The sequence below is a fragment of the Papio anubis genome, chromosome 13 (genome assembly GCF_008728515.1).
Source record: "Papio anubis isolate 15944 chromosome 13, Panubis1.0, whole genome shotgun sequence".
Classification (NCBI taxonomy): Eukaryota; Metazoa; Chordata; class Mammalia; order Primates; family Cercopithecidae; genus Papio; species Papio anubis.
This window is the reverse complement of record NC_044988.1, coordinates 4,431,776-4,445,824: the sequence shown is the minus strand read 5'-3', so window position 1 is coordinate 4,445,824 and position 14,049 is coordinate 4,431,776. Positions and strand designations below refer to the sequence as shown.

The following is a 14,049-nucleotide window of genomic DNA, read 5'->3' as shown; positions in this document are numbered from 1 at the left end:
ATTCTGGGAGGCATGCTTACACAAGTGGAGTACACTGTTTCCCAGGTACTCAAGCAGTTTCAGTGAGGCTATTTCATACATCTTGTAATACAATTGTATACATTTGTCAGTCTGCATTCTACCCTGGCATCCCCTGACACCCTGGTTGATTTGTTTTTTCATTTGCATACATTAAAGTTTATTCTGTGTGTTGTACAATTGAATGAGTTTTGACAAATGCAGAGTCATCTTGTTCCTACCACCCCTAGGCAATTGACTTTTAACTCTTTCATTCAGAGTTTTTTCTGATTTTCTTTGCCAGATCTGCTGTCACCACCGCCCCCCGCCCCCCGCCCATTTCCCCCATTGAGTAACTGCGGAACTACACTTCCATACTTCCATTATTCACCCATGGAAAAGGACATCCTCTCTGTTACTCTTGTGGTTTTTAATGCCAGGTTGCACCTCCTCAGATGAAAGCACAATTAATTTTAACGAGAGGGAAGAGTTCTAGAATTTTAGAAGTTGAAGGAATATAGAGATCTGTGAGATTTTACATTGGTTTTTGGGGAGGTTGTCCTGGCAGGTTGGGTATCTGGGGCAGAGCTGGAGCATGGACTCTGATTTACGCCCCCCTCCCGCCCCCCCACCCTCTTTACTCAGGAGACTTGAGAAAGGAAAGATGGGCTGAGGCCAGCTTGGGAGAGGTCATACCTTTGCTGCAGGTATGAAGCTGTGTTCATGGGTGTGGTCCTTTATTTTTTGTTTTAGGACACAAATTCTAGCAGTTAGATGTTTGTTTAATGCTCTCTCTGGTTTTGGGAAGGATTATGGTATTGTTCATCATTTGCAAATTAGAGTCGTACTGAATTATTAATAGTTCAATCACTTTGCTTTTTAATGCCAATCTAAAATCAAGTGTTCTGAGCAAATAGGTGATTCTGTTATGGGTGGAGGAAGGAGGTAATTGTGAAAAGCCCCACATGCCACCTTTGTTTTTTTGGTTTTTTGTTTCTTTTTTTTTGAGACGGAGTTTCACTCTTGTTGCCGAGGCTGGAGTGCAGTGGTCTGATCTTGACTCATTGCAACCTCCACCTCTCAGGTTTATGAGATTCTCCTGCCTCAGCCTCCTGAGTAGCTGGGATTATAGGCGCCAGCCACCACACCTGGCTAATTTTTTTGTATTTTTAGTAGAGTCGGGGTTTCACCATCTTGGCCAGGCTAGTCTCGAACTCCTGACCTCAGGTGATCCACCCACCTCGGCCTCCCAAAGTGCTGGGATTACAGGCGTGAGCCACTGCGCCCGGCTACCACCTTTGTTTTATAAGGTTCTACTGGATATTGGCCTGTACTGAATAGACTGTATCTTACTAGTTTTCTTTGCTAATTTAAGGACTCTTTGGGGAACCATCAAATGCAACACCAAAACTGGGGCAGTTTTTAATTTTTTTTGGTGCTTGCTGGCTGCCAGCACCAAGCTAGACCCTTGATACAAAGATGCGTAAGCTGTGCCCCTTGTCCTCTTGGAGAGACATACATGTAAAAGAACAGTAGTTTGTCTGGAGTGCTGTAACAGAGAGATGACCAGAGTGTAGGTATGGTTTATAATAGTACTTCCTCAGCTTTTTGTTAGGTTTTTTTTCTTTTAAAAAGGAATTTTTAAAGCATAATTCAACCACCCTGATTACAACTATGTTGGCCTTTGCCTTTTTCTTTGCAGCCTTTTACCACAAACGAAGTTTTATATAGTTGTGTATACACGATATTGTATTCTGAAATGCTTTTGTTTAATACTTTACCTGAAGCTTTTTCTGTTTCTCCACAGTCCAGTGTAGTGACTGTGTCTATCTCCGTAATTTATTTTTTTCCCTTAGGAGTCTACCGTGATCCTTTTTATGCTTCTAATGTTGTTTATTTAGTGAATTGGTTTCTTAGGCTCTATTTCCTGGAGTGAGGTTACCGGGTTAAAGAGTATGAACGTTTTACAGCTCTTGAAATATATTGCCTGCTGTTTTACAACACTGACCGCATTACTTGAAAGCTGCCAGATTAGACCTGATCCCTGCTACTCTCAGACTTCATCATCCCCCACTTTTCCTCTTGATCCCAGGGTCGGAGCACAGTGGGTCCCTCTGTCCAGGCAACAGGCCAGGCTCACTTCCTGACCTTTGTACGTCCCCTGCCCATGCCCCATGGATACTCTCCTTGAAGGTCCTGCCCAGGGCCAGCCCCTCCTTTCAGGTCTTGGTTAGAAAGCCACTTCTTGTGAGATGCCTTTGCTTCCACTGTGGGCCAGCAGCCCCTTCTCACCCAGGCGTTGTTCCCCACCCTGTGAAACTAGGAGATGAGTGCTGGCTGTCTCTGCACTCCCTGCTGAGGGAGGTGGGCGGGGCTGGGCTCTCACCTCCTTTTAGCCTCTGTTTTAGCTCTGCCCAGCTTCCTTCCCAACGTGTGTGAATCTAAGGAACAAGCTGCCTTTTCTAGATCTCCTTGGAGGAGTGAGGGAGGGTGAGCCAAGAAGGGAGTGGTCACTTACTGTCTCCTTTCATTTTCGTGTCTCTTAACAGAGTGTATAGACTTAACTATTAAAGATGTCTGGAAAAAAGCCAGTTATTTCTAATGATTTTAAAGTAGTTTAAAAATCACTGTAAATGTAAAGTTGTACATAATAAAAGGATTTGAGGTAAAGAACTTGGATTAGAAATTACCATTTCTAGAAGTGAGAGGATGAAGCAGGCCTAATTTTAGATTTTTAAAAAATCTATTCTGTTTTAGCTGGTGTACAGTGTTTTTAGATTGAGGGATAAAACAGCAGTTTCCTATTCTAAAGAATAGAATGTTATTTGACTGATTGGATGTTGTTGTGTTTTTTGCTTATGAAGTAAAATGTTTTTATTGAAATATTTACCAAGAATTCAGAAAATGATTTCTTCTTTTACGTACGCATCTTGAAAAGGTTTGCATTGCCTCTCAGTGAGATTTCGTTATAGCTAACTTTCCAACAAAATGTGGCAACTGCTTTTATTATGAAAGTTGGTGAGAAGTGAGGTGAACTCTACAGTGATGTCCAGTAGAATTATCTGAGGTAATGAGACTGTTCTGTCTGTGCTGTCCAATTAGTATGTTAGCTTCTGGTGTCCTGTGACCACTCAGTACTTGAACTTAATTTTGAATTTAATTTAATATAAACTTTCTCTCAGTGTAGCCACACATTGGACAGTAGTTTTAAAAACTTAAGGTTAAGAATGGCACACATTTTTCTCCTCTAAGGCCCTGTGGAGAGTTAATACTCCATTGTTACTGGAATCACCTAATTTAGTTTAAATTAATGTTCTCTAAATTACCTTATCCATTGTAGAAACAAAAAATCTGCTAGAAATTTAGTTGTGTTAATGAGTATGTGAAACAGCAGGAGAGAATTTGGTGGTCTTGGACTGTAAATCGTTCAGAACATGTTTTCCAGGTGTTTTTGCTATATTTTTGGACTAGAGAGAGTCCAGAGGACTTTGACTTCTCAGAGGTGTTGCTTCTCTGCTTGCTCCTTCGTGTGTTGTGGAAATCTGAGGTAGTGTGGATGTTTCAGTGGGGATTCAGCAGAAGTAAAGAGGGGTCTTAGATTTTTCATCACTGAAAAGGCAGTTGATGTAGATCTAGTCCTGACGTAGTGTGTGGGACATAGAATAAGCCCATGGCAGTTACATTGAGGGTGAATGTGTGCATCCTTACACAGTCTCCACGTGTGGAAGGCTTTAGGAGGATAATAACTGGTTGACAGGTAGGTGAGGGATCATACTTTTATTTTATTTTTAAAATTCTGATGATTTCACCTGACGCATTTGATCTACTTTGAAGAAATGGTTTGGTTTCATTGACACTGGGTGGCTTCTTTCTGTCTCCCTCTTTCCCACCTCTTTGTTTTCTTGTGTCTTTCTCCCCGTCTCTTCCTTGAAAATACTGTCATGGGGTCAGCTGGCTTTGTGTGTTTTCAAGCAGGGTGATCTTTGAGCTTGACAAGAATTGAAAATTGATTTGTAGTCTAGATGGGATCATAAGTTACTGACAGGAGATGATTTAAATGCAATGTCCCACAGAAATTTCTTAGTGGAGCAATGTGTTGCAAACTTTATTATGGCATTTTTTTGACTGTTTGGCTTTCATGGATAGTTTCCATAAATGTGATTTTTCAGCTTCTGTGCAAACATTTCTGCTTATTGAGCTTGTTGCTACAGTGTTACCCTACATCTGATGAAGTTTTTTTCTCGTTTGCCAGGTTGCACAGAGCATTGAGGATCACCATCAGGAAGTGATTGGTTTCTGCAGAGAGAATGGTTTCCATGGCTTGGTTGCATATGACTCTGATTATGCACTGTGCAACATCCCCTACTATTTCAGTGCCCATGCCCTAAAACTGAGCCGAAATGGGAAAAGTCTCACCACAAGCCAATATCTGATGCATGAAGTTGCCAAGCAACTGGACCTGAATCCAAATCGTTTTCCTATTTTTGCTGCTCTCTTAGGTAGGTGGAGCAGTGTGAAAATATTTTATAAGGGAGTGACCATATGATGCGCACATTGATCTTTTAAGTATTTCTGTGCTTGAATGTTTTGGATATGTGTCTCACATTGAAGAGAACCAAGATGTGGGTTCTTCCTTAGCCTTCCTTGCTTTGTATTATTTTTTGGCATAGCTAATGTGCTACTTTTGTTCTTAAGTGTTTGTTGAGGTATCGGTATCGTTCTATCCAGGAATTGTTCAGATTAATTTTGTGAATAAACTTGTTTAAGGTTTTGGAAAACTAACATTGTAAATCACAGATGTCAACACATGGTCACTAGGTAAATTAGACATTTAAACCTTTGACATAAATTATGTTTATAATAGAAGAAAATATGCTATGGGGTTAGAACAGTGATGTTTTCACCTCATTTTCAGGACACTCACTACTTTAGAAGAGAAACAAAAATAAGCTATCGTACCTTGTTTCCAACACCTACATTTTAAGTAAATGTGTACATGTCTTTAAAAAATTTCCTTGGAGGAATTCCTTATGCTGAATACCCAGAAAGGGTGAAATGTTGTTTTCACTATGACATATTTTAATTTTCTTTAATTAAAAATAATTCCCCCATGCCTGTAATCTGAGCACTTTGGGATGCCAAGGCGGGTGGCTCATTGAGGTCAGGAGTTTGAGACCAGCCTGGCCAACATGGTGAAACCCTGTCTTTACTAAAAATACAAAAATTAGCCGGGCATGGTGGCGGGTGCCTATAGTCCTAGCTACTTGGGAGGCTGAGGCACAACAATGGCTTGAACCAGGGAGGCAGAGGTTGCAGTGAGCCGAGAGTGCACCACTGCACTCCAGCCTGGGCGACAGAGTGAGACTTTGTCTCCAAAGAAAAAAAAGAAAAAATTTCCCAAGAGGTAATATATTTATCTGTCCCTTTATATTTGCATTGTGTGTTTTCTTTCTTTGCTCTTTTGTCAGCTACCCTTTCTTATGCTTTCATTGTGCTTGTCTCACCCTACTTTAATATCCAGCTCTAGTTTGCTTAGAGTTGATAAGAATCGTGTCCAACTGTAAGTAAACATGTTTTGGAGGGAGGCACTCCTGTGATTACAATCCACGAATCGGATGGGATTTGGGGCTGTTTCGGACACACAAGGCCAGTTTGGGAAGCTGCGTGGTGTCCAGTGCCCAGTTACTGTGCTCCCTTGCAGTATATATTCTGTAGAGGCTAGCCGTCCAATCCAGTCCTGTTCAAGAGGGGATTACATTGTGGATTAGTTTTAGAAATGCCTAGTTATCAGAAAGATTTTTATAAACACTCCAAAACAGTTTTACACAACTAGAAATTGTAGTGAAGGAGTCACAACTTATTTTTACTTTTTTGGAGGGACTGGTTCTTTATTTCAAAAAGACACTTGCCAATCAATATTCACTATCAAAACAGTTGCGCTATTGATTTCTCTTTCTCCCAGTTGGTCTCAAATGACAGTACATTTTAAGCCAATAAGCCGTAGGATATATACCTAACAGACCTCCTAGAAACCTTATCAGAAAATGGGGACTGGGTAGGAAAGAAACTTAAAGATCAGCAAACTGCCAGCCCATGGGCTGCAGAGGCTGTGCTGTTCAAGTTTTCATCTTTAAGATATCTTTGGACAATTTTTTTGTTTGTTTGTTTTAATGGAGTCTCGCTTTGTTGCCCAGGCTGGAGTACAATAGTGTGATCTTGGCTCACTGCAACCTCCGCCTCCATGGTTCAAGCAGTTCTCATGCCTCAGGCTCCCGAAAACTGGGATTACAGGCGCCCGCCACCACACCTGGTTAATTTTTGTATTTTTAGTAGAGACAGGGTTTCACCATGTTGACCGGGCTGGTCTTGAACTCCTGAGCTCAAGCAATCCACCCACCTCTGTCTTTGCTGGGATTACAGGTGTGAGCCACCGCACCCAGCATTTTTTTTTTTGAGACAGGTTTTCACTCTGTTGCCTAGAGTGGAGTGCAGTGGTGCAATCTCGGCTCACTGCAACCTCCGCCTCCCAGGCTCAAGCGATCCTTCCATCTCAACTTCCCAAGTAGTTGGGACTAAAGGTGCATGCCACCACGTCCAGCTTGTTTTTTTGGTGTGTGTTTTTGGTTGAGACAGGGTTTCACCATGTTGGCCAGGCTGGTCTCCAACTTCTGAGCTCAGGGCGATCCACCTGCCTGAGCCTCCCAAAGTGCTGGGATTACAGGCATGAGCCACCGCGCCTGGCCACACAATTTTTTATATATTATCTTGTGAAAGCATTTCATGTTTTACTATATCAGTCAGTCAACAAAATTGTGATTTCACAAGTTGTGTTTGTTTGAATCTAATCTCAAATACAGTGCTTAGTAAGGGAACTCTTGTGCCTTTGGGGATTTGGGGATTAAAACTAATCTTTTAAATAGATTTTCAAATATTAAAATATAAAAGGATATTTCCTCTGATGTTAAAAGTGAGTATGGCAGTGTCACATTATATGGAAAGTTCCATATTTGCTCAAATGCTATGCAAAATAACTTGGCATATTAATTGACTTTGAATGTGAAAATCACATGCTCTTAGAATATGGATGCCTTAGCTCATTTGATAAATGGAAGAATACTGTTTATCTTGTTTAAGAAACATTGAATATAGTATTTGGAAAATAATACCAACTGATACGTTTCTAGCTTGTTAGTCTGTGAAGTTTTGAAATAAATGAAAAACAAAATCAATTGCAATATGTTGTCAATTTAATTTAGGGCTTGGAATCTCTTCAAAAAGTTTAGTGAAGTTATAGGTAAGCTCCTGAGTTTTTGTTGTCGTTGTTGTTTTTTGAGATGGAGTCTCTCTCTGTTGCCCAGGCTGGAGTGCAGTGGTGTGATCTTGGCTCACTGCAACCTCTGTCTCCCAGGTTCAAGTGATTCTCATGCCTCAGCCTCCCGAGTAGCTGGGATTACAGGTGTGTGCCACCACACCTGGCTAATTCTCACCATGTTGGCCAGGCTGGAAAGGTTTCACTGTGCTCAAATGAGAAAACTTATTTTTCTTTTCCTTTCTGTAATGGAAAGTATAGCTCTATAAAGTATTTTGTTTTAGGAATGTTGGAATATTCACTTAAGTATTTCACCCAATTTTTCACAGGGACTGTTACTAATGTTCGAGTTGCCTTAATATTATTTCAAATTGAAGCTTCCGAAATTTCAGACATGTCATTCTTTTTTTTTTTTTTTTGAGATGGAGTCTCGCTCTGTCGCCCGGGCTGGAGTGCAGTGGGGCGATCTCGGCTCACTGCAAGCTCCGCCTCCCGGGTTCCCCCCATTCTCCTGCCTCAGCCTCCCGAGTAGCTGGGACTACAGGCACCCGCCACCATGCCCGGCTAATTTTTTGTATTTTTTAGTAGAGACGGGGTTTCACCGTGTTCGCCAGGATGGTCTCGATCTCCTGACCTCGTGATCCGCCCGTGTCGGCCTCCCAAAGTGCTGGGATTACAGGCGTGAGCCACCGCGCCTGGCCAGACACTTCATTCTTCACTGTGAAATTCTATGCAATCCCTTAACAGAGGAAAACAATATCAAACACAGCAAACCTGGGCAGTTACGGTTCAGATTTGCTCATTTGGACATCACGGGAGTTCAGTACCTCTGGATTGTGTGTTTGTGTGTTTGGAATACAGGTGGAGTGTCCCTTATCTGAAATGCTTAGGACCAGAAGTATTTTGAAGTATTTGCATATGCCTAATGAAGTATCTTAGAGATGGGACTCAAGTCTAAGCATGAAAGTCATTTATGTTTCATATATACCTTATACACATAGCCTAAAGGTAATTTTATAAAACATTTTAAATAATTTTGTGCAGGAAACAAAGTTTTGACTGCCTTTTGACTGCGTGCCATCTTACGAGCAGAGGTGTGGAATTTTCCACTTGTGGCATCATGTTGATGTTGAAAAAGTTTCAAATTTTGCATCATTTTGGATTTTTGGACTACGGATGCTCAACCTATATTATAATGTAGCAATATTCCGAATGGGCTTACTTTGTTTTGCCTTCTGTTAGTAGCAAATTAATGAATCTGCTATCATAATGTGGAGGTGATTAAGTCATGTTATAAAAATCACAGTTGTTTAGGAAATTACTGCTTGGAGATTTCAGTGAGATAGCTAACCTACTAAAGATCAGGTATACCAGGCATACGAACATGATTGTGGAAGTAGAGTATTCCCCGCAAATACAGTTTCTCCATTGAATACAGTTTTGTTTGTAGACTGTGACAGCACTGGTGATAGGATGAGCAGCTTAATGGCCTCATGAGTATTATTGTAGGATGGGCCTTTTCACATATGTTTGTGGGTGGTGATGGAAATTATGGGAGAAGAGTGTTGATTCATGTTACAATCAGCAGTCATTGTCATTTAATCTTGCTAAGAAAGATTTTATAATTGTGCAGGTTTCACATTTGGTGTTTTTATGTAATTTTGAACCATAGCTATTTCGTGAACAGATGAAAGCTTGAACCACAGCCATTTCATGAACAAATGAAAACTTGAATCTAATTGGTGTTTGATAGCCTGACATTGTCAGACTGACCTTTTGCAAACTGGTATTTATTTTTAATACTGTGCTGTGAGGTTGCTTCAGTTTTATGCAGTTCTTAGGTTGAATGCTGCTGGGACTCCACTAGAAATTCCCGTCATTCTTAAGGCAGCTGCAAGGATTCTGCCTGCTGTATGTTGCTTTATGTTAAGAGATGAAGAGTTGTTCTCAGTTTCTGTTTGAAAGTTTTCTACTATAGATGCAGTGCTTTTAAATGTTTCCCTATGTTACTTAAGATGATTGCTTTTATGTTATCCATGTTTATATTCCAGGAAATCACATTCTGCCTGATGAAGATCTGGCTTCCTTTCATTGGAGTTTACTTGGTCCAGAACATCCACTAGCCTCACTAAAGGTACAAATTTCACTTTATTTGTCTAGCATTTGTAATAATCAACTGTGAGTTTGCTATTACGGGTTTTTTTTTTAATTTTTATTTTTGAGATGGAGTCGTGCTTTGTCGCCCAGGCTGGAGTGCAGTGGCGTGATCTCGGCTCACTGCAAGCTCCGCCTCCCGGGTTCATGCCATTCTCCTGCCTCAGCCTCCCAAGTAGCTGGGACTACAGGCGCCCACCACCACGGCTGGCTAATATTTTGTATTTTTAGTAGAGACGGGGTTTCACCGTGTTCGCCAGGATGGTCTCGATCTCCTGACCTCGTGATCCGCCCGCGTCGGCCTCCCAAAGTGCTGGGATTACTGGCGTGAGCCACTGTGCCCGGCCTGCTATTACTTTAATAACATGTTAGGCCCTTTATTGGTGGTGCTACAAAGTTAGCAATATCATGTTTTACCATGATTTCAGGATATGCATTGCCTCAAGAAGCAAGCAACAATGCTACCATCCTTTGTTCTCAACACCTATATGTTAGGTAAATGTATAAATGCCCTTGAAAATTTCCCTTAAGGAATTCTTTGTGCCTTGTACCTAGATAGAAGGAAATCTTTGAGCTGATGTTTTATATATTAATTTTCTTACTTAAAAATTTTAATTTTTTCTCTAGGTAGCATAGTTGATAAATTTTGTAACTAATTTTCTACAATTATAAAATAATCTAAAGCTTTTGGATGATGGGGGAGACTCAAATTCATTAGATAAATGATCCATTTGTACTGTTTTATTAAAACTTAATATTATTTTTCTCTCTTTTGATTCGCTTCCTGTTTGTGATAGTAACAGACATCAGAGAGGGAGGCGCTTAACTCTGATTTTCTGCAGTGGAAGGTGTCTGTGTTTGATGTGAGCATAGGAGTAATGAGTGAGATTGGCACGAGGCACTGGAAAACTTCAACTTGGACTTGTTAGTGACTCTTGTGATTGCAATGATCATTTATTTGTCAGGTTCAAATGCCTTTCTTGACTTGGGCAAATGGGAAGATGGGGACCTAGACTTTGTATCTGCTTCCCGCCCTGGGACTGCTTCCTTATAGTAAAGGGTGGCGGTTAAATTGGGTGTTTTCTGAAGGGCTGTAAAATTCTGAATGTTGTTGTAATTACCCTCCCTCCATAAACAATTTTAATTGGTGGCTAGTTTCAAATGGGAGTTTTTCTTCTACATTTTAATTTACCTTTAACTTTGGTCATACCCAAAAGCTTAAGTAGAATTCTTTCCTCCTCTCATTTTGTTCCTTGCTATTTCAAACTCTTTTTCTTTTTCATCTCTGGCATGCTATAAAATGTTCTCCTTTTCACCCTAACAGGGTTTGATATGGACTGTTTTCAACTTCTTGTTCAAAAATTAGTTTTTCTCCTCTTGTTAGAAATTACATTTCTGGTCATAGAATCCCTCCTGTATGTTTTCATGAATGAAGTGATGTGATCTGTCATCTGGACCCTAAGCTCCTGGTGATGCCATGACTGAAATGCGGATTGGGGAAATGCAGCGTGTCATCAGCTGGACTTCAGAGCACTGCACCTGTGCTCAATAGCTCTGTTAAGCATTATGCTTTTATAAGTGAGACACAAATGAAGGCTTGTTTCCTACAAGATTTATTTTGTTTTGAAGAGCAGGGGTGAGATACTCCCAAGGTCTCTGGCTATATGTGTATGTCTAAGTTAAACTACCCCTGCTTCATATGTCACAGGGTTAGAAGTGAAGAGCTGTTTGAAGAATTATTGGAAAACCAGCTCAATTTATTGCCAGGTGAATAACATCATTACATGTATATTTTTCCTAAATTTTGTTAAGAAAATCTTTAAGTATGAAAATGTGGAAAGAATAGAGAATGTGTATCCATATATCCACCATCTTAGTCTGACAATTATAAACATTTTGCCATAAAGTATATGTCTGTGTTTTGTTTAACAAAAACTCTTTGGAAGTAAGTTGCAGATGTAACACTTTACCCATGGAAATGTCAGCTTGCTCCATCACTTCCTAAAAATAAGGACATTTTGTTACTTTATCCTATTAGTCTTATGACATCAACTAAATTAATAATAATTCTCCAATATCATTTTTTTTTTTTTTTGAGACAAGGTCTTGTTCTGTCACCTCTGCTGGAGTGCAGTGTCTATTATCATTTAATATTAAGTTCATATTCAGATTTTTTCAGAGTCATGTATAGATTTTTTTTTTTTAAATCAGGATCCAGTCAAGCTTTATGGATGCATTTTGATATTAACTGAGTACTTTTATGGCATATTGGAGAAGAAATCCTAAATTATTTTTCAGATGACTTGATAAGTTGTAGGATTTTAAAGTCAAACCTGAAATGCAAGTGCACCTGATTTTGAGATAAGTTCAGAAACTGCATTTGTTAGCCACTTTAAATTTTTTTTTTGAGACAGAGTCTTGCTCTGTCACCCAGGATGGAGTCAGGGGTGAGATCTTGGCTCACTGCAACCTCTGCCTCCCGGGTTCAAGCAATTCTTCTGCCTCAGCCTTCCAAGTAGCTGGGATTACAGGCGCCTGCTGCCATGCCGGCTAATTTTTGTATTTTAATAGAGGGGTTTTCACCATGTTGGCCATACTGGTCTCAAACTCCTGACCTCAGGTGATCCACCCACCTCGGCCTCCCAAAGTGCTGGGATTACAGGTGTGAGCCACCGCACCTGGCCCACTTTAATGTTTTGACCGTTCATTCACATTTTGTATGCAGCACCATTTCAGTAATTTTAATGTACATAAGGGAAATTGGATGTGGTTTTCTCCCCATGAGCATGACTGATGGATGTGCTGCAGAATTGTGTGTATCCCACCTGCTGTTTAGTCTCTTTCTTTTTTCCCAGTTATAAAACCAATTGCATCTTTCGAAAATTTGGATAGTTGTTACATATCTCCATAATATTCTGAGTTTTACTTTCTGAAATATTCTTTGTGTTTTTGTATTGTGTTGAAATGATGAGAGGTTTAAGATTATGGTACTGCATTTTAAAAGGTGCTTTGAATTGATTAGATGTTAACTTCATAGAACACCAACCCTCTGTCAACAATAATAAATTTGGCTTTGGCGAAATAGTACAAATATAATATGATAAAAGGGATGGACCAAGAAAGCTTAAGCTTGAGGATGCAAAATCACGTGTCTTTAACAGCTGTTTTTCCAGTATACTGTATTAGAAAGGGAACCAATAAAAATCATGAGAAAATTTCTCTTTTTACCATCTGATGAAAATCACAAAATACCATGGATAGGAAGTCATTAGTAGTCGATAATTTGTGTGATTCCAAATCTTCAGTATGTTGGTAGCACTATGAATTTTTATTTGTTTTGTTTATAAGTAGCATTCTTAGACTCATCTTTTAAACATGTGTCTTTACAAATTTCACTACATGCATTCATTCATTCACTGTGAATTTTTAACTCTCTGACTGTCGTGGAACCAGCTACATCAGTTAGAAATTGTGAAGTCCTCCTTGACTGTCCACAGCCCTGGGTGTGCTGAAAGATTAGCACATCTGCTTTGGGGCTCTGGGGGCTCAGAAGCACAGGGAAGAACAACTGTTAAATCGTTGGGTAATATCTGCAAAGAGGAAAGCTAGGACGGAAGCCACATTCTGTTTTGTTCTGCTTTATTAGTTAGTAGTAGATCGTGCTTATTACTAGATTATGACTGCAATGTTAGACATACTTAGAACCTAAAATTGGTAGAAGGCAGTAGGAAATAGGACGTAAGGTGACTTTTTCATACGTCAGTGGTAACCTTAAGAGCTGCTACCAAGGTGGGCGTCGAATTTCTTAGGTTTAGTTGCAAAGAATATTTCATTTATGTTCAGGACAGTTGGGCCATTTCATGTAACTTGTAAAATTGTAGGATGGTGTCAGGGGTCAGGGAGTGTCTAAGATGTGGTCAGTTCTATAATGAGAGTAAGAAAATGAGAGTTATGTGTTACTCCCTATTCCTCAGGAGACCTGGCTGTTGAGATTCCTCACTGTAGTCCTGGAGATGCCTAGAAGCTGGGCTGGAGTGTGACCTCTGTCTCCACCCAGGCCCAGGTCCTGCAGAGCAGGGAGCCTGGCAGCAGATGATACAGAGCGGGCTGGGCCAGGATGGGTAAAACCCCAGGGCTGCACAGGCACCCAAGCCTGAGGCTGCGTTTACCTTACTTTGCTGTAAGTAAGTTACTCTGTTTGATTGGAAACGTAAGAAAATCTTTTATATACCAGAAAGAGTTGAGATACACTCCTGGAATGTACACTCCCTCCCAAACAATGGGGAAGGCATTCCAGGAGTGCATCTCATTTCCGTGCTCATTTAAACTTTTTCCAATGGCAGTATTTCTTCAAAGGGTCATATCTTTAATAAGGAAAATACATTGAATATCCGTTCAATGTGTTTTTGGACTCTGTTATAATTAGGAAGATTCGGGATTGTATTTACAGTAACGAAAAGTGGGTTGGATGCATATTGGTCTTTCGAAGAGGCTCCCACTGCTTGTGTTGCTCTGGGCTGCTGTGCTCCTTTGATGGTTTTGGTGTGGCTGGCAGTGTTGCATGAGAGAAATGGGAGGTGTCAGGCAGC

General features: G+C 40.4%; 1 protein-coding gene across 4 annotated transcripts in view; it reads left to right on the top strand.

Annotated features, from left to right (window-relative positions):
* FAM120A (family with sequence similarity 120A) overlaps nt 1-14,049 on the top strand; it is a 115,162-nt gene that overhangs the window by 15,248 nt on the left and 85,865 nt on the right. For all 4 annotated transcript variants that reach the window (XR_002517709.2, XM_009189207.4, XM_003911994.4 and 1 more), the window contains exons 2-3: nt 4,250-4,496; nt 9,358-9,440. Coding sequence is in view for 3 of the 4 variants with exons in the window: in XM_009189207.4 (XP_009187471.2) it covers nt 4,250-4,496; nt 9,358-9,440 (330 nt within the window). In the remaining variant the exon portion in view is untranslated. The remainder of the gene's footprint in view (nt 1-4,249; nt 4,497-9,357; nt 9,441-14,049) is intronic.